Source organism: Bufo bufo, chromosome 8, assembly GCF_905171765.1.
Source record: "Bufo bufo chromosome 8, aBufBuf1.1, whole genome shotgun sequence".
NCBI classification, from domain to species: domain Eukaryota; kingdom Metazoa; phylum Chordata; class Amphibia; order Anura; family Bufonidae; genus Bufo; species Bufo bufo.
The window spans coordinates 21,369,215-21,394,802 of NC_053396.1; the positions used below are offsets into that span (position 1 = coordinate 21,369,215).

The following is a 25,588-nucleotide window of genomic DNA, read 5'->3' on the forward strand; positions in this document are numbered from 1 at the left end:
TATGTTATACAGACACATGCCAATTACAGAACAGTCCTTGGACAGTGTTTATATTAAATACAACTATAACCCCCCTCATCTATAGGAATGCACACATATACTGCAGTACATGGGTGCATTCCTATGGATGAGGGGGGTTATAGTCATATTTGCCACACATTTTTCATTCTGGTACCGTATATTGCCCCTGAGCTGTCCTTACCCAAGGGACCTAGGCAGCAATCTACGGTACCAGGGAGAGCAGATACGGCGCGGGAGAGATGTAGGGAGCTCCTCCAGGCAGCAGAGAGAAGAAGGAGATGCCTCCTTCATGTAAGTAAGAACGTGCGGGCTGGCGGCAGTACAGGGCATACAGAGAAGCCGCCAGCCTGCCCAAGGTGATAGTGAAGGGAAGCGCGGGCTGTCGGCATAATTTAGCATTTAGTGAAGCCGCCAGCCCGCCCATCAGGTGCTGCTTAGTGCCGCGATGTATGCGCGGGCTGGCGGCTTCACTGAAGGCTGCGCTGCCCGCCCGCAGTTTCATGGCAGCTCAGGAGCCATTAGTGAGCGCTGCTGCAGCCCGCACATTTCCCCCACCTTCCCTTTATATAAAATAAAATACGGCTGTATCTAGGGCTTATTTTTGGAGTAGAGCTTATATTTTAAGCCTACTCCAAAAACCCTGCAAAAGAGCGGGGAAACACGGTAGTCTCTGCTCCCCTTGTGCCCTCCTGACACCCGGAGTGCACAGCGTCATAGGTTGCTAGTCGCGCCCCCACCCCCTCGGTGTGTCACCAACTTACGTTTCTAGCAGGGGCGCCGCCGACCCTCCATCGTTCCGCTCTGCTCTGGGCCTGACGTCACACAGCGCATCAGGTCACGGTGTGCGTCCGTTAGGAGGTCAGTGCAGCGCAGGACCATGGACGTGCCGTGGAGTGTCCGGAGGCCCCCTGCTGGAAAGGTGAGTATTCCAAGTGCATTGCGGGCCAGCGGGAGACCACAGAGCAGGAGTAATTGCAAGCGCTTCACTCCCGCTCCGTGGTCACGTGAGACAAACAAATCCTCGATGCAAAAAATTAGCATTGAGGATTTATTTGTGTCGAATTACTCAATTTAGGGTACTTTCACATTAGCAGCAGGCGTTCCGGCGGGTGAACAGCCTGTCGGATCCGTCCTGCCGCTAGTTCACGTGTGCCCCCGGACTGCCGCTCCGTCTCCATCGACTATATTCGGCGCGGGGGTGGAGTTCCGGCGGCAGCACACGGCGAGAGGCAAAAAGTACAACATGCAGTACTTTTAGTTTGGCTGCCTCTCGCCGTGTGCTGCCGCCGGAACTCTGCCCCCATTATAGTCAATGGGGACGGAGCGCCAGTCCGGGGGCACACGTGAACTAGCGACAGGACGGATCCGACAGGCTGTTCACCTGCCGGAACAGCCTGCCGGACTCCCATGCTGCTAGTGTGAAACTAGCCTTAATCGAGTACTCGTTGCAGCCCTAATCCTGCAGAGTCCAGTAAAAAACTATATACGTTAATGCATATTTTTTTCAATTTTATGGAACTGATGCAACGATATGGCATCAGTTTGAGGAATCCATTAACCCTTAGGATACCAGAGGTTTTTTCATTTTTGCGTTTTTATTTTTCTTTCCTATCTTCCTTGAGCCATAACTTTTTTATTTTTCCATTCACATGGCTGTATGAGGGCTTATTTTTTGCGGGACAAGTTGTACTTTCTAATGCCACCATTTTGTATAACATACAATGCAGTGAAGAAAAAAAATTCCAAATGGGGTGCAATTAAAAAAAAAAAAAACGCAATTCCTCCACCGTTTTATGGGTTTTGTTCCCACGGCGGCAAAATTGACCCATGCCCTTCATTCTCTCGGTCAGTACGATTACAACGATACCACATATGTTTTTTTAATGTCTAAATAGTGTAAAAAATTTAAACTTTGGAAAAAAAAAATTCTTCTTTTTACATCACCATATTATGACCCCCCATTACTCTCTTATAGTTCTATCTACTGAGTTGTGCTTACTTTTTCCAGGACGATCTGTAGTTTTTATTGATACCATTTTGGAATGTGTGTGACTTTTTAAACACATTTTATTACATTTATTTTTAGGTAAGAGAAGCCATGGCAAATTGGCCATTTTGACCTTTTTTTCCCGTTACGCCATTCACCGTATTGGAAAAATATTTTTATATCTTAATACTTTTCTTTTCTGTTATGATTTTGAAGCTCATATTTGAGCCTATAAAATCCAATTGTTTGTTTTGAATTCTGAACATTCATGGATTTTTTATTTCCATTTAAATGTCAGAATCGGGGCAGCACTAGTGCTTTGCAGCGCTGGAGTCCTAGCTTTGAATCCGACCAAGGACAACAGCTGCGTGGCGTTTGTATGTTCTCCCCGATGTTTGCGTGGGTTTCCTACAGGTTCTCCGGTTTCCTCCCACACTCCAAAGACTGATAGGGAACTTAGATTGTGAGCCCCATTGGGGACAGTTGGATGATAATGTCTGTAAAGCGCTGCGGAATATGTCAGCGCTATATAAAGTGCATAAAATAAATAAATAATTGCTCCTTTCTTATGTTGGCCTGCCATCTGCTGGTCAAAATAAGATTTGCAGCTTAAATGCACTAGGTCTCTTCAGCGATACCACTTTATGGCATCAGTTGGAAGGCATCTGTTAACATGTACGTTTTTTGTATATGTTAAAAAGGATGGCAAAAACGTCATGTGAACCCAGCCTAAGACATTCAATTTGCCTAATTCACTCATTTGGTCCAGTAAAGAGGCAGCATTCGTATGCCAAGCATTAGATGTTCTGTATGTAATAAAACACCACCAAATAAAATAAAGGGAGGACACAGTAAAATACACACCAGTAACAGACTTTTTTTTCCATTTCTGAAGCATTAAATATACACAATATATACAATCTGGATTTCGTATATACTTCATAGGATTTTGATGAACCCCCCCCCCCCCCCCCCTTCCCCATTCACACCCAGACACAAAAATAAATCAGTCCCGAAAACTGGGCGTAAAAAACAGATGTAAAATAAGATAACCAACTGAAAATAAGGACAAGATACCTGTCCAACGGAAAAATGGACCATTACTTCCCCGTAAACCCCACCCCACGCGGCACCGGCTGGATAACCATTCCATAGGAAATATTTATCATATATAGTCTATACACACATCCAGAACTGTACAGCAGTGCTGTGCTTGCAAGCAGCACACCACAAGCATGCTATGAGCATACAGAAGGGAACAGAAGCCATTAAGAGGAACTTAAAAAATAAAAAAAATATATGGTGTCTACTGGCCCTATCTGGGAACAGAAAAAGCAAGTCATAGTGGATGAATCTGACCCTACCTATAAAATCTATTTCACCCATCTCCCATGGAAATGACCTGCAAAATATCACACACCCATGCCCGAAACATTCAAGCTATCACGATAAAAAAAAAAAATAATAAAAAAAAAACTTCTTTGGGTCCTTGAGGTTTCCGAAACTACCATTCGAGGGTATTCGAACCCAAATCAGTGAAGCTTGAAAGTAAATTTTCTTTGAGTTTTAATTTTCTTTGAATTTTTTTTAGTAGAATCTCTGCAGAGGGATTCCAGAAGAGAGAGAGAAAAAAAAGGCACCGCCTACAGGACACCCTGAGAATTATAGTGATATTTAAAAAAATGCATTGTCAATGCTCAAGTGATGAGCTCCCAGCTTCTTGGATGAATTATTGTGGTCATGGTACCAAGATGTTTAATGCTAATAAAATGGGGTTATTCCAGTTTTTATTGGTTTATAGAATAGGAAATGATCCGATTTTTTTTAATATATAGGTATTTAAAATTTTGCCGACATACCTTTCTTATGTTGGGTTGCCTATCTGCACAGTAAAATAGTATAGCCCAAGAATCAGTCGGTCCTGTGTAATGCATCCATGGCATCAGTCATGTGACAATCCACTGACCTTCAGAAAAGCGACAGTGTTATGTGGTCAGCACACTTCCATGGGATAACTACCGTACTTAGGTCTAATGGTGGAACCCAATGTGGCTATTACAACAACGACATCACCGTATGTGTGTTTACATGGCTGCCTGTTTCTAGGTGATATGTAAAATGGCTGCCTGTCTCTAGGTGATGTTGTCATGTTAATAAAGCTAATTATACACCGAGTTAATTATATACTGGTATACATATCTGTTGTATCTAAATAAACTACTATTCAACTGTCATCTGATATCTAGACAGTAATCTGAAGGCCAGGTCACATGACAGGATTGCGGGTCACATGACTGACGCCATCTTTAGTCCTATTCAGATCTCCTATGGATGCATTTTGCAGGACTAAAATGGGCTGTACTATTTTTATTCTTGGGAGAGAGGCTATTGTGCGAATATAAACTGTGTATCTGTGTATACGACTGGAGGGCACTCCATTATCTGTGCGAATATAATAAGGGTCTGCGCGCAAGATTTCCGACACGTGTATATTAGAAAACTGTATAAATGCCTATTGTCTAAACAAATAAATGTAATCATTAAAACTGGAATACTTCTTTAAATGATGCAGTTTTAATGGAAATGTTTAATAGTAGGAGTTGATCGCTAATTTTATGAAAGCGGCCAACAAGGTAGTCCGAAAAAAAAGGGATAGTTGTAGGGTGTTTATACTCGAGGCCCTTATAGGTGCCATACGGGGGGACGACGACACCTAATGTTGAATGTGTTGATTGCCCGCGGGAGGTAAAAAAATGTCCTTCTCCGACTAAAGCTGGACTTAAATTTAAAGGGGCTGTGTCCAGGATTGGATTAAAAAAACATGGCTGCTTTCTTCAAAAAATAAAAACACAGCAACACCCCTGTCCAGGATCTGTGCGGTATTGCAGCTCTGCCCCCCTTAATTCAGAGCGGAGCTTCAATGCCAAACCATGGATTGGGGTGGTGCTGGTTTTTTAAAGAAAGCAGCCATGTTTTTCTAATGCTGGACAACCCCTTTAAAGATTTTTAACCTCCATTTAAAGCATTCTGATATTTTCTACATTATCAAGAGCCACATATAAATGTGCCCCACGTGCAGATTCTTGGCTAATAAATCTATGGAACCCAATGACTACTGACCCCAAAAAAGTCAGATAAACATTCTTACCAATAGTCTGATACAAATGGTCTAGTAGCACAGACATAGGACTTATGTCGCCATCATTCATGAGCCTTAAAGGGGTTGTCCAGCTTTAATCACCTGATGGGCTCTCCCACAAATTACAGCTGGGTGGAGCCAGCAGCAGGTCCCTTTAAAAATGGTCTTTGGATTAGGAGATTCATTGGGTGCTACAGAAGCATTATGGGATACCGAGGGTTTTCAGCCTTGAAATTTCCTATTTTTCCTCCTTCTATCCATTCCCCCCATCCTCACCGAGTCACTGTCCATCAAACTACCCTAATAACTAAATATACTGGGAGAAACTGGTGACAACCCCATCACCGCCTGTAAAGTGCAATCACTAGGTCACAGAAACGTTCCTATTTCTGATAGACAACATGGCTTCTCAATAGCATTATACGATTCATGGAGAGGCTGAACATCTAGAATTAGTCTTTCAAAAGAATTTTTAAAAAATCTTTAAAAAAATTAGCATTTTGTAACATTTCCAAATAGTTGGACAAATGTATGTGGTTTTCCTCAGTCAGGTTTAAAGGCTGTGAACACCTTCGGGCAATTTTTGTGATACATGGGGGTTAAAAAATCAGTCTATTTGCAGACTGTCCCTCCTGAGTTCCGTCAGCTGACGGCTCATGTGAGGCCTTATCTCTGATCTCCTGACCTCAAACACTCATTTAAGCCATAGTCTCATCAGTTTGAGTGTATAGATGGAAATTCTGTTGCATAGGATATTCTCTGCACGCCTCAAAGTCTTTTCGTTAGATACCACTTTGTGAATTTCACATCTGAAAATGTTACAAAAGGCTTTTTTTTTTGTCGATGACAGAAATAACTATTTTAACTAATATTTTGTATATTGACACCAATGTTGGAAGTGAGACTACCCCTCTAAATATTACCTATCTACAGGATAGGTCATCAGCATCAGGTCACTGGGAGTCCAAATCCTGGTAACCCCGCAAGTCAGCTGTGGGAAGGAGCCTCGGCAGGCGGACGAGTGCTGCGACCTCTTCCTCGACCTGGGTGATGTCACATAGCCTTTCTGTAGCTGCAACACCATGCATAGCCACTGTGCAATGTATGGCGCTCTTCCAACAGCTGATTGGCGGGAGCACTGAGGCCCTGGATCGGATACTGAAGCTGAATGACGATTATGTTAAAAGGGCTCTCCGGCCTAACATAATCCCCCCTTTTTCTTGTAATGTCCTAGAGAACTCCTTTAAATTGCTGCATTTTATTAAGCCCCCTTTATCTTAATGCGTCTTACTCTCTGTGTACACCCTTAAAGGGAAAAAAAATATGTTTTTAATTTTTTATTATTTTTTGTATATTTACAGTAAAATAAAATCTGGCAGAATAAATAGGATGAGGTTTCCACTAAAAAATACGAATTTAGTAGAAGGTGCAGGTTGTTGCATTGCTTTTGGCGATCCCTTTTTGAGGTCCAATATGAGTCAGTGATCCCGTACGGAGAATCTCCTGATCACAATGACAAAGTCGCAGGAATCAATTTTTTAATAAATTTTTTTTTTTTTTTTAGAGACTCAGTGCAAAGCTTAATATGCCACGCATATAGACCGGCAATGAAGAACGGGTCTGTGATAGACATACCCTGCTTGTTTCTTAATAAATGGAAGATTTTCAGATTTCCTGCCACCTACCCACAGTGGAAGCAGCTGTTCTGGGACGTCATTCGGGAGGGGACAAGATGAAGATTTGTTCTGTTAAAGGGGCTCTCCGGCCTTTTGTAGATGTAAATAAAGTTATTTGAAGCAAGCACATAACCGGTAACTGTTGACTGGATTTTGTTTAGGGTTACCACATTCCAGATGGCCACGGCCCACGGGATCTTCTCTTAAAAGCTGAATTAAAGGGAGGTTCCAGCTAAGAGGTCGGCCATATCCCGGGAAGAGAGGCAGCTGGTCCAGTTCTTTAGGCTGGAAGCTTCTTCTGCTTGGACCACCTGCTTCTAACGGTCTGTGGTTGCCCACAGTTTAGGCCGACCATACGTATTAGACCGCTGTAGGCCGAACGTCGGCCAGCTATCTCCAAAACCCCACTTAAATGGCTTGACCGAGGATGCATGTGTTCTGGACAGGGAGTAGGGAGAAAGCTGCTGCCAGAAACCTCTCTCATACCTCGCCAAGAACAGAAGCATCTTCAACTGCCGATTCTTATCCGGGGAAAGCCGGGAGACCTCCATACACATTAGATGGTCGTCATTCTAGCGGAAATTGGTAACGGGAACGGAAAGTTGCATCTCTTCTTCTGGCCACAGGCATACCTTGAATTAGGGTTTTAAGTTTAAGAAGTTATGCCACTTTCTAATACAAATTTTTAAGATCTCTGCTTGCTGGCAGCGATTGAAATCATTCTTACCTACCTCCAGAAAATAAAACCAATACTTTTATGATAGAGTATACCAAAAGATGTGCGCTCATGCTAAAAGGGGTTGCCTGGATATTGATGGCCTGTCCCCAGAATAGGTCATCAAAATGAGGCTGGCGGCGGTCCAACTCACGGCACCCCCACCGATCAGCTGTTGGAAGAGGCCACGGCGCTCCAGTGACCGCCACGACCTCTTCCTAGGCCACTGACGTCAGGTTCATTGGTCATGTGGCCTAGGCACAGCTCAGTCCCATTCGAGTGGGGGTCCAACTTTCGGCATCCCGCTGCTCAGCACTTTGAGTGCCATACATTGTATAGTGGCTGTGCTTGGTATTGCAGCTCAATCCCATTCACTTCAATAGGACTGAGCTGCGCCAATGGCCTAGGAAGCGGTAAGGCTACTTTAACACTCGCGTGTTGTGCGGATCCGTCATGGACGGATCAGTTTGTATTATCTTTCACATAGCCAAGACAGATCCCTTTCTTGACCACCTTTGAAAGTCAATGATGGACGGATCCGTCCCCATTGACTTACATTGTGTGCCCGTTTGGCTCAGTTTCATCAGACGCAGAATGGAGACGAAACTGATGCATTCTGAGCGGATCCTTTTCCATTCAGAATGCAAACTGATCCGTTTTCGACCGCCTGCGAGAGCCCTGAACGGATCTCACTAACGGAAAACCAAAACGCGAGTGTGAAAGTAGACTACGAGCTGCGGCCTCTTCCTATAGTGGATCAGTAGGGGTGCCGGGAGTCAGACCCCTAACTAATCTGATGACGGATAGGCCATCAAGATCAAAATCTCGCAACAACCCCTTTAAGTCATTTCACCGATTAAAATCCAAAGAGCCCCTTTAACCGAAAATCTGTCTCCACTGTGTGTAAGTGATGGGTCCTCTTAAAGTGAAGCTGGTTTACCTGTCGGCTGCTGGGATAACATGATCCAGTGCATCCACCTTTCTGTATCTGCACCTTCTATTCTGCCTGACATAGAAGCCGACATTCTACCTCGTCCAAAGGATTTTACACTATATATATTTATATATATATTAATATAGACATCTTTTATCTCTATACATAGAACTCTGTATATAGTTTTCTTAAGAAAGCAGTAACTGCTCAATGATTGTGCAGAAATAATGGCACAAAACATGCCCAAAACATTAGTTTTTTTTTATCTTGCTATATACACTTTTTGTTAATGCTGTTTTAACGGGGTCCATTCCCTGCGTCGTTTAGTGGTATATACCCTGGACTGCACATATACAGGGAGCGTTTAATGAGAGTCCGATCAGAACAAAAAATACAAGGCCTCCCCTTTGACGCGATGCATGGATGGCACTGGGTTGGGAGAAGAAGGTAGTCGCAGTACCTGGAGTGAAGGTTCTAGTGCCCATGCTTGCCCCTTGTGCCCACTCCACCTGTTCATCACGCTCGCATTGGCAGGCCCCTAGCAGCAGGGTCGGCACGGACCCGTTAGTCTCATGACCTTCTAATACACAAGCACGCTCTCACCAGGCACGCCTTCATCACGGAGGTGCATTAATCTGCTCACAACATATTCGGACACTCACCCATTCAAACGGCTCTGCCAACTATAAACTGGCCCTTTAAGAAACGAGTAACGCCCGACAAAAAGGGGACTTCTGAGCAGGGAAAGGAAATGCAAGGGTGGTGCATATATTAGGACATAGTCACTTCTTCACATGTCAGAAACATAGTCCCAGTGAATGAATATAATCACCGGCCGTGGCTCTTAAATGCCAAGGAGCGCTGATGGAGCCGGGAAGGGGGGGTAGAACAGCCAAGGAGCCTTCGTCCATATCCCCATGTGCATGCCATTCCTTCACCTCTGATCCTGTACAGCCAGTGTTCTTACACCACCGTGCTGATTCTGTTGACTGGTTTTTGTTTAGGGTTACCCTGCGATGTATTTGTGCCCATAGGATGATGAGAGGCATGCTGGGGCAGGGGGGAGGTTGGAGGCAGCGGGGAGTGTGGCGTGAGGGGAGTGTGAGGTGTATGCGGTGTATGCGGAGACGGAGGGGGAAGGGGCGGATAGGATGGATGTGGTGGAATGGGAGATATAGGCGAGCAAGGAGACTGGCTGTGCTGCTGATTATACTGGGTGGGAGTGTACTGGGCCTGCTGGGGGCGCTGCGGCTGTGGAGGAACCTGGGAAGGGTGGTGGGTAAATACAAAGTGCTTGGGTGGCTGCTTTTGCATGGAGTGCTGAGACTGGTGCATGTGCTGAGGATAGGTGTGCGTCATGGTATGCTGGGGCGCAGATCCGTACATGGGTAACGGAGACTGCGGCTGGTTCGAAGGGTGTCGGCCGTGCAAGGTGTACTGCGGGTGAGGTGAACTGGGTGTCAGGGGTGGGGCACCTACGGCTGGTCTCTTCTGTTGTCCAGGGCGCTGCAACGTAAACTGAGCCGATGACGGTGGCACGTGGTAACGATGAGGAGGCTGAGTGGGAGGCTGTGGTGGCGCAGAAGACGGTGGCTGGGAGTGATACGGTGGTGGGGGTTGGGCAAGCACCCCCTGGCTGTGGCAGTACTGAGCATGTAGAGCCTGAATCTTTGACTGTCCATCCATTCCTGGAGGAGTGTGAGGGTGCGGCGGCAACGAGGTTGGGGGCAGGTTCTGGAAGGGAGCCTTCCCTCTCTTGCTTCCGAACAGAGAACCCAGGAAAGAGGAAGAATTGGACACTGGTCTTGGAGCCTTGTACTCCTCCGGGGGAGGTGGCGGTGGTACGGGAAGCCTCTGGTGGGGGCGAGGGCTGCTAATGATAGATCCCTGGGAAGAGAAAGAAAGACATGCGTATGACTAGAACTGCATTAACGTTTCACCTGCATGCACCCCCCCCCCCCCCCCCAAACACACATACAGGAACCACTAAGTACAACATCAAAAAGGACAGGCGGCTACCCCATTATCCCCACGACACTCGGGGGGTTACGTGGATGCACACAGTAACATATCACATGCAGCTAAATCTCAGGACTTACTTCGATGGTGCTGTCCAGAGATCCCGCGCTGTTACGCCTCCCTCTCTTACCTAAGCATCAAGTTAGTAACAAGCAAGCATTAAGGAGCAGGAGGAAGAAGATAAGAGGGGACATAATGGATAAATGGGTAAGAGAGAAGGAGAGGCCAAAAGGAAAAAAAAAAAAAAACGGATTTCACAGGAAAAAGAAGGCAGAGGCATGCACACGGGAGTGAAAACACAGGCGGAAATAGACTAATGTAGAAACCCATGAGAAAATAGAATATGCAGAGAATAAAAGGGAATAGTGTTCGCTGCCTGGATACAAATGACTGCTTTACGTCCCGAGGGGTTGCCATCTGTTGGGTACAGTGAGTTCCCTTGCTGTAAATGACACGTCTGCCCACACAACCTGCATTTTCCATGCTTCGTATTGCAGCTGCCATGCATACATTTGTCCACAAGGTGGCAGCAAGTCACTGTGCTACATAGAAATCAATGTGCCCTTCGCCAGCAGGGGATTCCTGTGCACCAGCATTAGAATAGGCAACGGGTGGGTTATATATCACATACAAAAGCACGGTGTCAGCACTGTAAACCATGTGCAACCCGGACCACTATGAAGCTCTTACGGGGGGGGAAAGATTAATGCTGCTAGAACTGGAAATGAAATGTGAGCCTCAGTTTTGCGTAGCGTGCAAATTTGTTTTATCCCCCCAGCTACTTACACATATAAAGTCGTCCCCGGGGTCTGCATTGTAAGTGAATTACTACATATAAGGGCCTCAATGCAACATCTGCAAGACGCCTCCGCCTACCCCATTATTTCTAATATACTTTTAATTCTTCACTATTTATAAGATCTCTGCTTGCTGTTAAGTCAACAGAAGCATTCTTTTTACACCCAGAAGACTGATAATCAATATAAAACTACTCCATTCTAGGTAATATGAGCCATCCTCAGGACAGGCCATCAATATCAGATAGGTAGAAGTCCGTCTCCCTGCACCCCTGCCGATCAGCTGTTTGAAGGGTCAGGCTATAAACGGTTTACATGGCATCTGTCAGCAGTTTTGTACCTAGGACACTGGCTGACCTGTTACTTGTGCGCTTGGCAGCTGAAGGCATCTGTGTTGGTCCCATGTCCATATGTGTCCGCATCGCTGAGAAAAATTATGTTTTAATATATGCAAATGAGCCTCTAGGAGCAACGGGGGCGTTACCGTTACACCTAGAGGCTCTGCTCTCTCCGCAACTGCAGTGCCCTCTGCACTTTGACAGAGCTGCCAGGCGTGATGACGTTTTGACTGCCTGGCCCTATCAAAGTGCAGAGGACGTGGCAGTTGCAGAGAGAGCAGAGCCTCTAGGTGTAACGGCAACGCCCCCGTTGCTCCTAGAGGCTCATTTACATATATTAATTCATGTTTCTCAGCAATGCGGACACATATGAACATGGGACCAATATGGACGCCTTCAGCTGCCAAGCGCACATGGAACAAGTCAGCCAGCTTCATAGGTACAAAACTGCTGACAGATGCCCTTTAATTTCTTACCCCTTATTGCTTGCTTTCTTACATATTCTGCAGTGCTGTATACAGATTACAGTCGCCCCAATCATTCCCCCTCCCCAGTTGGGCTCACAATCTACTTTTCCAATCCCAAATAATTATTGGTATAGAGTAAATTGTAATATCTGGATGAGACTGACCCAATCAGTGACAGAACATACAGACTCGATAAAGCTGTTGTCCCTGGTCAGATTTGAACCCCCCGATATATAAGCACACTGAACCACCAGGGTCACTGTTCTGATGTCTGCCTGATCAGATTCATCACCTGGCTCCGTGCCCGGGTAACTTTGGCAATTCAAGTGGCTGGGGTCTGGCTCATTATAAAGTTGGCAGATCGCCTGCTTAACCAACAGATTGTATCAAACAGCATGGCAGAAAAAGGAATAATATAATCTTTGTACTTGAGTTAATAAGGCAAGGACTGATCAGAGGAGATGCATATTTAATGTACCACACAGCGCAAGTAATTGGGGGCTATTTTTCAAAACCTCTGATTCCGGCGGGTGAATGCTCGGCCATGCATGCAGGTGTTCTGTACGGAAAGAGGGGAATAAGCTACCGACAAGCTGAGGAATAGGACCTTTGATGACGTCACTACGCTCATCACATGGTCCGTCACATGATTCATCACCACATCGTCACTACGTCATCAAAGGTCCTATTACTGACAGATGAAGACAGAAGAGATGCCGGCTGCGCGAACAAGTGGATTAAGGTGAGTTAAATTATTATTATTTTTTTAACCCCTCCAGCGCTATTTTACTTTGCATTCTGTATTCAGAATGCTATTATTTTCCCTTATAACCATGTTATAAGGGAAAATAATAATGATCGGGTCTCCATCCCGATCGTCACCTAGCAACCGTGCGTGAAAATGGCATGGATGGGGATAAGGAATACTCACCAACATCAGAGAGATCTCTCAAGGAGCTGCTGAGAGCACTTCTCTTCAGACCTTCACCTAGTGCATATGTGTCATCCAGACTTGGTCGGCCTAGAGTTCCATTGACCGCTTCCTTGATCCCGGGTCCAGGGGAGGTGTTGGGACGCATCACCCCCTTCTGCTTCTCTAGCTCAGCTAATGCAAATAAAACATAGTATTAAATATGTGAAATGGGTTGAGTTGGTGGAGACCGCCACCCGGTTATAGAAAGAAACCGTCCGCTGACATACTCACATTCCACTCTGTACTTCTCCATTTCCTGGACTTCTGCAATAGACTCCCGTAGGTCGCTGGTGAACCTCAACCGGTCCTGAAGACTGGGAGCGTTGAAGATGATCAGTTCTTTCCTCTCACCACCAGGGGCAGCAGAGAGCAATTTGATGCCGTTCTGATAGTCTGTTTGCAGCAGAAGATGGGAGGTTACTAGAGTAGACATGGCGGTACACACAAGTGGACAGTCTAATACGCTCATCTAGAGTTTTTCGGACATTCTTGACACTTTTTTTCATAGGTAATAAATACTATTGACGGTAGATCTTCTATATGAACTTAATATAGTAACTACTCCGTATGGCACATCCAAACCTGGCTCGTGGGTGAAGTGGTTAAACCGCAGCGCTCCGTCCTCCATACACTGAATGACAGGGATTCCTCTCAACACCCCGATACACATGCCCCACTTGGCCGAGCAAACCACCATACAAATTAGATGGTTGGCCGGTTCCCGGCATTCATCTGATGGATATGGCTACCTTTAGTAAACTTCATATGTGACTGGTCGGTGACCAGTATGCTTCAAATGGGGAGCTTAACCCTCCATAACTCCCACCCGTCCAGCGATAACCTACCTGGTCACTTTTGGATGCATCATATGTTCAGGTATTTCTGTAGAGGTGAATCATAAAGTACTTCATGAAGAGCCCTATCTGAACTTTTGTGCTTCTAAGCACATAGAAAAGTTAGGCTACTTTCACACTGGCGTTCGGTGCGGATCCGTCTTGTATCTGCACAGACGGATCCGCACCGATAATGCAAACGCTTGTATCCGTTGAAAAAAAAAAAAAGTCTAAGTCAAAACAGATCCGTCTTGACTTACATTGAAAGTCAATGGGGGACGGATCCGTTTTTAATTGCACCATATTGTGTCAGTGAAAACGGATCCGTCTCCATTGACTTACATTGTAAGTCTGGACGGATCCGTTTGGCTCTGCATCGTCAGGCGGACACCAAAACGCTGCAAGCAGCGTTTTGGTGTCCGCCTCAAAAGCGGAACGGAGCCAAACTGATGCATTCTGAGCGGATCCTTATCCATTCAGAATGCATTGGGGCTGAACTGATCCGTTTTGGGCCGCTTGTGAGAGCCTTGAAACGGATCTCACAAGCGGACCCAGAAGCGGCAGGGTGAAAGTAGCCTTAGCAGTTTCAACCTGACACGTGCACTGAGCAGCCATTTTGCTTGGCACTATTGAGCACCAGGCTGATGTGTGTGAACGTGACCTCACATTCTGTAACTGAGAACAGTGATTCATCATTACAATAGGTGAACGTACGTAGATTAGGCGATTGCGTCTACAGCAAGTCTTTGATATATTTTCTCAGGACCCCCCATTTTACGACTAGGAAAAGATTCTGATAACCGAGCAGGGCAATGGTGGAGAGACCCCGTGGCTTCCTTACGTCTATCAGCTGTTGTATAACAGCCTATACCTACTGCACCAAAGGACGGACAGACCAGCAGGGCAATAGAGCAAGATTCTTGACTTCTACTAAGGGTCCATTCACACAACTGTAAGTGTTTTTCGGTTCGTAAATTGCGGATCCGTAAAACACGGCCGTGTGCGTTTTATTTTGGCACATGGCAAACCCTATGATAGAAATGACTATTCTTGTCCGAGGTTGCAGACAAGAATAGGACATGCTCTATCTTTTTTTGCGGGGCCGTGAAACGGAACTACGGGTGCGGTCAGCACACGATGTGCTGTCTGCATTTTTTGCAGCCCCATTTAAATGAATGGGTCCGCACCCGTTCCGCAAAATTGTGGGACAGGTGCAGACCCAGAAATACGGTCTAACAGACTAAGGCTACTTTCACGTATGCGTTTAAACCAGATGCCCTACCTGCGGCCCTTCAGCTGTTGCAAAACTACAACTCCCAGCATGCCTGGACAGCCTACAGCTATTAGGGTACGCTGGGAGTTCTAGTTTTGCAACAGCTGGAGGGCCGCAGGTTGAGCATCCCTGGTTTAAACTATCTGGTAGTGGAACAGTCTGCCAGAGTTCACCGTATACAGCATAGCCGGACACTGCTGATCACTGCCAGAGCCCATTGGCTATAATGGGACCCAGTTTGTTTCCGGAACGATTGCTGGGATTCAGCCAGACAAAAACTAGCGAATCCCGGCACTAATGCCAGAAACAGGCCGGATCCCATTATAGTCAATGGGGTGTGGTGGTGCTCCAGCCGTATCTAGTGTAGCCATATCCTCACTCGTTTATATAGGGAGGGATTCTGGTAACAGATGTAAGTATATTAGAGAACATCAATACAAGTGACCCCCAAACTTTAAAGGAACAGCCACATGTGGCATAAACGCTGCAGATTTTCCACAGTGGAACCGGGTGCGGAAAATCTGCAGCATTTCCTGTAAAAGCAATGAGGATGCGATTTTAATAAATGTCGCCCACGTGCTGGGTAACATTTCAAAGACTTGCTATGTTGTGTGGATTTTAAATACACAGCGTGTCAACTTAGGTTATGGATCTGTGCTGCGAATGTCACCCTTTGCCATGTAGTGGGTGACCCCTAAAGCGAATCCACAGAATTTCGGTGACAAATCCCGGCCCATTTGGTGCGGATTTTGCTGCTGCAGAATTTCAGCAGACACCCTACGGATTTTCTGTTACGGAAAATCTGCAGCGGACCCGCCATGTCTGTCCATATCCTAAATCTAAGCAACATTATGTACAGTAGTAGTCATCACTTACAGGAGTTCTGGAAGAGCTGCATCTGCATGTCCACCAGTGGAAAGGACTGCCGGAAGCTGTAGGTCACTAAAATTTTCTTCTTCTGGAAGATCTTTGTCACCTACACGGCAGGAGAAGAAGGATTCATTGGACCCTGATGCAATATATATATGTCCTCCCGTTCACTGACCAGACAAGCTTCTTACGTACCACCAGAAGATCATTGAAGAGGAAGACCTCCCTCTGGTGCAGACCCATCCTCTGGGGACGATTTGGGTCTGGGACCTCGTAGAGTTGACAGCAGCACACAAGACGCCGATGTGGAAGAGAAAGTACCTGCAGGGGTGAGAGCGGCAAAGCGATATCATCTAGAGCAACCACAGTGCACTAACTATCACAGGAATGGGTGTAGGGGTCACCATGCTCCTTACCGGCTTCTTTCCAACAATCATCCTCTCCACGGCTTGCACCTGAGATACATGATCATCGTTTGTTCTCAGCTCTCGACCTTGGATCCGCTGATATATTCCCACTAGCAAGTCCCGGGGAATGTCCTCCCCATTATCCACCCCTAGGACATAAAAAAAATAAGGGGAAATCTGTATACTATGTTCCCATAAATGCATCCCAAGTAACTATACTAGAGCACCATTTCTTTCAACCCTGTGTTGAGCCTTTATAATTCCTCCTAGAAATGTATGAATAAACTGACAAATGGCCGTAATCCCAATGATTTTTGTCCCGACATGGTCCAGCACTGTCTATCAATCAGTCCTGAAACTATCAGGATCTGTAGGGACACGCCCTATGGACAAGGGAGATGGTGTCAATTTAGCAATATATTTCCAGGAGGAATAACAGAGAAATGTCACATTGCAAAGTTCTAAGAAAAAGACACTAAAGAGTTGTTGTTTCATGGTAATTACTGAAACAGACATCACATGAGCCAAAAGGTCCTCTTAACCACTTCCCGCAACTGTAACGCCGAAAGGCGTCATTGCGGCGGCTCCCCCAGGCTACGCTAACGCCAATAGGCGTCATCTCGCGTGAGCCGAGATTTCCTGTGAACGCGCGCACACAGGCGCGCGCGCTCACAGGAACGGAAGGTAAGAGAGTTGATCTCCAGCCTGCCAGCGGCGATCGTTCGCTGGCAGGCTGGAGATGTGTTTTTTTTAACCCCTAACAGGTATATTAGACGCTGTTTTGATAACAGCGTCTAATATACCTGCTACCTGGTCCTCTGGTGGTCCCCTTTGTTTGGATCGACCACCAGAGGACACAGGTAGCTCAGTAAAGTAGCACCAAGCACCACTACACTACACTACACCCCCCCCCCGTCACTTATTAACCCCTTATTAGCCCCTGATCACCCCTGATCACCCCATATAGACTCCCTGATCACCCCCTGTCATTGATTACCCCCCTGTCATTGATCACCCCCCTGTAAAGCTCCATTCAGACGTCCGCATGATTTTTACGGATCCACTGATAGATGGATCGGATCCGCAAAACGCATCCGGACGTCTGAATGAAGCCTTACAGGGGCGTGATCAATGACTGTGGTGATCACCCCATATAGACTCCCTGATCACCCCCCTGTCATTGATTACCCCCCTGTCATTGATTACCCCCCTGTAAAGCTCCATTCAGACGTCCGCATGATTTTTACGGATCCACTGATAGATGGATCGGATCCGCAAAACGCATCCGGACGTCTGAATGAAGCCTTACAGGGGCATGATCAATGACTGTGGTGATCACCCCATATAGACTCCCTGATCACCCCCCTGTAAAGCTCCATTCAGATGTCCGCATGATTTTTACGGATGCACTGATAGATGGATCGGATCCGCAAAACGCATCCGGACGTCTGAATGAAGCCTTACAGGGGCATGATCAATGATTGTGGTGATCACCCCATATAGACTCCCTGATCACCCCCCTGTCATTGATTACACCCCTGTCATTGATCACCCCCCTGTAAAGCTCCATTCAGATGTCCGCATGATTTTTACGGATGCACTGATAGATGGATCGGATCCGCAAAACGCATACAGACGTCTGAATGAAGCCTTACAGGGGCATGATCAATGACTGTGGTGATCACCCCCCTGTCATTGATTACCCCCCTGTAAAGCTCCATTCAGATGTCCGCATGATTTTTACGGATGCACTGATAGATGGATCGGATCCGCAAAACGCATCCGGACGTCTGAATGAAGCCTTACAGGGGCGTGATCAATGACTGTGGTTATCACCCCATATAGACTCCCTGATCACCCCCCTGTCATTGATTACACCCCTGTCATTGATCACCCCCCTGTAAAGCTCCATTCAGATGTCCGCATGATTTTTACGGATCCACTGATAGATGGATCGGATCCGCAAAACGCATCCGGACGTCTGAATGAAGCCTTACAGGGGCATGATCAATGACTGTGGTGATCACCCCATATAGACTCCCTGATCACCCCCCTGTCATTGATTACCCCCCTGTAAAGCTCCATTCAGATGTCCGCATGATTTTTACGGATCCACTGATAGATGGATCGGATCCGCAAAACGCATCCGGACGTCTGAATGAAGCCTTACAGGGGCGTGATCAATGACTGTGGTGATCACCCCATATAGACTCCCTGATCACCCCCCTGTCATTGATTACCCCCCTGTCATTGATTACCCCCCTGTAAAGCTCCATTCAGATGTCCGCATGATTTTTACGGATCCACTGATAGATGGATCGGATCCGCAAAACGCATCCGGACGTCTGAATGAAGCCTTACAGGGGCGTGATCAATGACTGTGGTGATCACCCCATATAGACTCCCTGATCACCCCCCTGTCATTGATTACCCCCCTGTAAAGCTCCATTCAGATGTCCGCATGATTTTTACGGATGCACTGATAGATGGATCGGATCCGCAAAACGCATACGGACGTCTGAATGAAGCCTTACACGGGCGTGATCAATGACTGTGGTTATCACCCCATATAGACTCCCTGATCACCCCCCTGTCATTGATCACCCCCCTGTCATTGATCACCCCCCTGTCATTGATCACCCCCCTGTCATTGATCACCCCCCTGTCATTGATCACCCCCCTGTCATTGATCACCCCCCTGTCATTGATCACCCCCCCTGTCATTGATCACCCCCCCTGTCATTGATCACCCCCCCTGTCATTGATCACCCCCCCTGTCATTGATCACCCCCCCTGTCATTGATCACCCCCCCTGTCATTGATCACCCCCCCTGTCATTGATTACCCCCCCTGTCATTGATTACCCCCCCTGTCATTGATCACCCCCCCTGTCATTGATCACCCCCCCTGTCATTGATCACCCCTCTGTAAGGCTCCATTCAGACATTTTTTTGGCCCAAGTTAGCGGAATTATTATTTTTTTTTTCTTACAAAGTCTCATATTCCACTAACTTGTGTCAAAAAATGAAATCTCACATGAACTCACCATACCCCTCACGGAAACCAAATGCGTAAAATTTTTTAGACATTTATATTCCAGACTTCTTCTCACGCTTTAGGGCCCCTAGAATGCCAGGGCAGTATAAATACCCCACATGTGACCCCATTTCGGAAAGAAGACACCCCCAGGTATTCCGTGAGGGGCATATTGAGTCCATGAAAGATTGAAATTTTTGTCCCAAGTTAGCGGAAAGGGAGACTTTGTGAGAAAAAAATTAAAAATATCAATTTCCGCTAACTTGTGCCAAAAAAAAAAAATTTCTATGAACTCGCCATGCCCCTCATTGAATACCTTGGGGTGTCTTCTTTCCAAAATGGGGTCACATGTGGGGTATTTATACTGCCCTGGCATTCTAGGGGCCCCAAAGCGTGAGAAGAAGTCTGGTATCCAAATGTCTAAAAATGCCCTCCTAAAAGGAATTTGGGCACCTTTGCGCATCTAGGCTGCAATAAAGTGTCACACATCTGGTATCGCCGTACTCAGGAGAAGTTGGGGAATGTGTTTTGGGGTGTCATTTTACATATACCCATGCTGGGTGAGAGAAATATCTTGGTCAAATGCCAACTTTGTATAAAAAAATGGGAAAAGTTGTCTTTTGCCAAGATATTTCTCTCACCCAGCAAGGGTATATGTAAAATGACACCCCAAAACACATTCCCCAACTTCTCCTGAATACGGCGATACCACATGTGTGACACTTTTTTGCAGCCTAGGTGGGCAAAGGGGCCCATATTCCAAAGAGCACCTTTAGGATTTCACAGGTCATTTACCTACTTACCACACATTAGGGCCCCTGGAAAATGCCAGGGCAGTATAACTACCCCACAAGTGACCCCATTTTGGAAAGAAGACACCCCAAGGTATTCCGTGAGGGGCATGGCAAGTTCCTAGAATTTTTTATTTTTTGTCACAAGTTAGTGGAAAATGCAGATTTTTTTTTCTTTTTTTTTTTCATACAAAGTCTCATATTCCACTAACTTGTGACAAAAAATAAAAACTTCCATGAACTCACTATGCCCATCAGCGAATACCTTGGGGTCTCTTCTTTCCAAAATGGGGTCACTTGTGGGGTAGTTATACTGCCCTGGCATTCTAGGGGCCCAAATGTGTGGTAAGGAGTTTGAAATCAAATTCTGTAAAAAATGACCTGTGAAATCCGAAAGGTGCTCTTTGGAATATGGGCCCCTTTGCCCACCTAGGCTGCAAAAAAGTGTCACACATCTGGTATCCCCGTACTCAGGAGAAGGTGGGGAATGTGTTTTGGGGTGTCATTTTACATATACCCCTGCTGGGTGAGAGAAATATCTTGGCAAAAGACAACTTTTCCCATTTTTTTATACAAAGTTGGCATTTGACCAAGATATTTATCTCACCCAGCATGGGTATATGTAAAAAGACACCCCAAAACACATTCCTCAACTTCTCCTGAATACAGAGATACCAGATGTGTGACACTTTTTTGCAGCCTAGGTGGGCAAAGGGGCCCATATTCCAAAGAGCACCTTTCGGATTTCACAGGTCATTTTTTACAGAATTTGATTTCAAACTCCTTACCACACATTCGGGCCCCTAGAATGCCAGGGCAGTATAACTACCCCACAAGTGACCCCATTTTGGAAAGAAGAGACCCCAAGGTATTCGCTGATGGGCATAGTGAGTTCATGGAAGTTTTTATTTTTTGTCACAAGTTAGTGGAATATGAGACTTTGTATGAAAAAAAAATAAAAAAAAAAAATCATCATTTTCCACTAACTTGTGACAAAAAATAAAAAATTCTAGGAACTTGCCATGCCCCTCACGGAATACCTTGGGGTGTCTTCTTTCCAAAATGGGGTCACTTGTGGGGTAGTTATACTGCCCTGGCATTCTAGGGGCCCAAATGTGTGGTAAGGAGTTTGAAATCAAATTCTGTAAAAAATGACGAGTGAAATCCGAAAGGTGCTCTTTGGAATATGGGCCCCTTTGCCCACCTAGGCTGCAAAAAAGTGTCACACATCTGGTATCTCCGTACTCAGGAGAAGGTGGGGAATGTGTTTTGGGGTGTCATTTTACATATACCCATGCTGGGTGAGAGAAATATCTTGGCAAAAGACAACTTTTCCCATTTTTTTATACAAAGTTGGCATTTGACCAAGATATTTATCTCACCCAGCATGGGTATATGTAAAATGACACCCCAAAACACATTCCTCAACTTCTCCTGAGTACGTAGATACCAGATGTGTGACACTTTTTTGCAGCCTAGGTGGGCAAAGGGGCCCATATTCCAAAGAGCACCTTTCGGATTTCACTGGTCATTTTTTACAGAATTTGATTTCAAACTCCTTACCACACATTTGGGCCCCTAGAATGCCAGGGCAGTATAACTACCCCACAAGTGACCCCATTTTGGAAAGAAGAGACCCCAAGGTATTTCGTGATGGGCATAATGAGTTCATGGAAGTTTTTATTTTTTGTCACAAGTTAGTGGAATATGAGACTTTGTAGGAAAAAAAATAAAATAAAAAAAAATCATCATTTTCCGCTAACTTGTGACAAAAAATAAAAAGTTCTATGAACTCACTATGCCCATCAGCGAATACCTTAGGGTGTGTACTTTCCGAAATGGGGTCATTTGTGGGGTGTTTGTACTGTCTGGGCATTGTAGAACCTCAGGAAACATGACAGGTGCTCAGAAAGTCAGAGCTGCTTCAAAAAGCGGAAATTCACATTTTTGTACCATAGTTTGTAAACGCTATAACTTTTACCCAAACCATTTTTTTTTTACCCAAACATTTTTTTTTTATCAAAGACATGTAGAACTATAAATTTAGAGCAAAATTTCTATATGGATCTCGTTTTTTTTGCAAAATTTTACAACTGAAAGTGAAAAATGTCATTTTTTTGCAAAAAAATCGTTAAATTTCGATTAATAACAAAAAAAGTAAAAATGTCAGCAGCAATGAAATACCACCAAATGAAAGCTCTATTAGTGAGAAGAAAAGGAGGTAAAATTCATTTGGGTGGTAAGTTGCATGACCGAGCAATAAACGGTGAAAGTAGTGTAGTGCCGATTTGTAAAAAAGGGCCTGGTCTTTAGGGGGGTATAAACCTGTGGTCCTTAAGTGGTTAAAGGGTAACTGTCATGTTTTCATCAAAAAATCATTATGCAGCAGCGTTATGCATAAAGCAATCTTTAGTTTCTTCACTTCCCACCGTTTTCCTTGAGTTTTCCCCTTAGTTATGACTGTTTAAACATTTACAATATGAAGACCTCCTCAAGATGGCTCCTCTGCCAGTTCTCTGAGGCCAAAACTGCTTTCCCTCACTTCCCATACACACTTGCTGTAGCCAGCAGTTCCCTGCCAGCCAATCAGATCGGATTACTGAGAGACACGCCTCCTCACTCTGAAGCCTAATGCAGGCATGCAGTGTGAAGGACCGCCCCTCCGTCTTCCTGTCTTCCTAGCCGGAGACAGACGAGCCATAGCAACGGTCTTTTAAGGGAGCAGTGGAAAGGGACAGGGGACATTAATGAAAGCTGTTATTATAAGGTAATTACAGATCTTTTGACAATCACTGACAGACTAACTCCGGTATACATGCCTAGCTCTAATAAACTAGCAAATAAAAAAAAATATGACAGTTACACTTTAAGTGCATCTGTCAGCAGTTTTGTACCTATGACACTGGCTGACCTGTTACATGTGAACTTGGCAGCTGAAGGCATCTGTGTTGGTCCTATGTTCATATGTGCTCGCATTGCTGAGAAAAATGATGTTTTAAGATATGCAAATGAGCCTCTAGGAGCAACGGGGGCGTTGCCGTTACACCTAGAGGCTCTGCTCTCTCTGCAACCTCTCCACTTTGACTAACTGGGCCAGGTGTGATGACTGGCAGTGCCAAAGTGCAAAGGGCGCGGCAGTTGCAGAGAGAGCAGAGCCTCTAGGTGTAACGGTAACGCCCCTGTTGCTCCTAGAGGCTCATTTGCATATACTAAAACATCATTTTTCTCAGCGACGTGGGCACATATGAACATGGAACCAACACAGATGCCTTCAGCTGCCAAGTGCACAGTTAACAGGTCAGCCAGTTTAATGGGCACAAAACTGCTGACAGATGCCCTTTAAAAGCAGTCATAGGCCGACACAGGTAAATATTTCAGCCCATGGCACTTGAGGTCGCCGATGTAACTATAATGTCCAACAAACCAAGCTAAGTCAATCAGACCGTTTCCTTGTACTGTGCAAGGTGTAAAGTCGTGAAGAATGTACTTTAAGAATTCCTCATCACTCAGCTCAGTCAATAGGTTTCATAGGCATGTCAAGAAAATATGAGGAAGCACAAGGACTCTATGACCTCATTCCAGGAAAATGTGGTCTAGTGAGTTTTGTACATCTAAGGGCGCCCTTATATCGCAGCATACCATGCACAGCCACTATACAATGTACGGCGCTGTGCTTGGTGAGCTGAGAGAATGCCGCAGCGCTTACAGCTGATGGGGAGGGGGTCCCGGGTGTCAGACCCCCACTGATCAGATACTGATGACCTATCCTGAGAATAGGTAATCAGTTAAAAGGTTTTGGAAAACCCCTGTAAGCAAGTGCCCACAGCCTGTCCCATGAAATAAACAAGATCCATTCAACACCTTCCAGCCCCCCCGTCCGGCGGTGCATGGGCATGCTCAGATGCACTGCTGCAGCCAATGACTGGCTTCAGCAGTGACGTGATGCCTGTAGCCCTATCACCGCTGAAGCCAGTCATTGGCTGGGACAGTGCAAGTGACCATAACCATGCACCGCCGGATGTAAACAGTGCGGGGTCTGGAAGATGGAGGCAGCGAGGAGGAGGTAAGTATAAATCTTCTATTTCAGGGGGCAGGCTGCGAGAACTTACCGGAAAAACATCGTTGAGTGGCGGCGTGTCCCATTACTCGGATTGGTTGGGGTCTCTCATTGATCACGATCTCTGCAGAGCATTAGGCCCGTTTAAGGCACTTTGCAGACAATCGCACATCTGAGCGAAAGATACCCAATGACACACATCAGCCCACGGTTTATTTCTTACCACGCAGATTCTTGATGAAGTCATCCAATTTCATCTTGCGCTCAGCCTTGACGCTCGGACTGTACATGTCCGTGTTGAGGAGAATGATCGCAAACGCCAGTATAAATATGGTGTCCGGGTTCCGAAATTGGCGAACCAGCGCGGGATTGCACACACAGTACCGCTGGCTGGGGGAACATAAAAAAAAAAAAAAAAGGAGAGACGTGAAAAGGATGAAATGGTTTTAGAGACGCAATAGAAGATTGAAAGCGTGATCCGAGGAGTCACCTGAACGCTTCGATGAGCCTCTCCACCTTCTGAGCCTCCCCTTGAACGCGGATGTGAGCCTGAAACTTCCTCAGGGCGTCATCCAGATCCATGTTGGAGAAATCCATTTCATCCACCACACAGCTGGGAATACAACAGATCCATTAAAAACGACTTGCATCTTACATTTCAAAATCAAGTAGAAAAACAAGGAATCAAATATGTGGTTGCACATACATATGTAGCAGAGCTCAATTTGTGATTTAAAGGGCATCTGTCAGCAGTTTTGTACTTATGAAACTGGCTGACCTGTTGCATGTGCGCTTGGCAGCTGAAGGCATCTGTGTTGGTCCCATCTTCATCTGTGCCCCCATTGCTGAGAAAAAGGATGTTTTAATATATGCAAATGAGCCTCTAGGAGCATTGGGGGCGTTGCTGTTACACCTAAAGGGTTTGCTCTGCTCTCTCTGCAATTTGATTGACAGGGGCAGAAAACATCATCACACCTGTGTCTGCCAATCAAAGTGCAGAGGGCGTGGCAGTTGCAGAGAGAGCAGAGCCTCTAGGAGTATTGGTAACGCCCCCGTTGCTCCTAGAGGCTCTTTTGCATATATTAAAGCATCATTTTTCTCAGCAATGCGGACACATATGAACATGGGACCAACACATGTAACAGGTCAGCCAGTGTCATAGGTACAAAACTGCTGACAGATGCCCTTTAACAGTTTCATTTGCGCATTGCAATAATGCAATTGCACTTGGATAATATGGTGGGTTTACTTGCAG

General features: G+C 45.8%; 1 protein-coding gene and 1 long non-coding RNA gene across 6 annotated transcripts in view; both read right to left on the reverse strand.

Moving 5' to 3' along the window:
- Window positions 1-3,588: 3,588 nt before the first annotated feature.
- On the reverse strand, window positions 3,589-8,095 carry LOC120977941. Its single transcript, XR_005774015.1, has 2 exons — window positions 4,097-8,095; window positions 3,589-3,974 (listed from the first exon to the last, which is right to left on the reverse strand). It is a non-coding gene; the product is annotated as an uncharacterized LOC120977941 (long non-coding RNA).
- Window positions 8,096-8,259: 164 nt separating this feature from the next.
- IQSEC2 (IQ motif and Sec7 domain ArfGEF 2) overlaps window positions 8,260-25,588 on the reverse strand; it is a 190,458-nt gene continuing 173,129 nt past the window's right edge. For 4 of the 5 annotated variants that reach the window (XM_040406122.1, XM_040406124.1, XM_040406125.1 and 1 more), the window contains 9 exons: window positions 24,824-24,946; window positions 24,557-24,723; window positions 16,459-16,598; window positions 16,238-16,363; window positions 16,049-16,148; window positions 13,298-13,459; window positions 13,025-13,198; window positions 10,572-10,621; window positions 8,260-10,359 (listed from right to left, as the gene is read on the reverse strand). In XM_040406122.1, the coding sequence (XP_040262056.1) occupies window positions 9,436-10,359; window positions 10,572-10,621; window positions 13,025-13,198; window positions 13,298-13,459; window positions 16,049-16,148; window positions 16,238-16,363; window positions 16,459-16,598; window positions 24,557-24,723; window positions 24,824-24,946 (1,966 nt within the window). In that variant the 3' untranslated portion in view covers window positions 8,260-9,435. The remainder of the gene's footprint in view (window positions 10,360-10,571; window positions 10,622-13,024; window positions 13,199-13,297; window positions 13,460-16,048; window positions 16,149-16,237; window positions 16,364-16,458; window positions 16,599-24,556; window positions 24,724-24,823; window positions 24,947-25,588) is intronic. The other variant, XM_040406126.1, reaches the window with a different exon arrangement.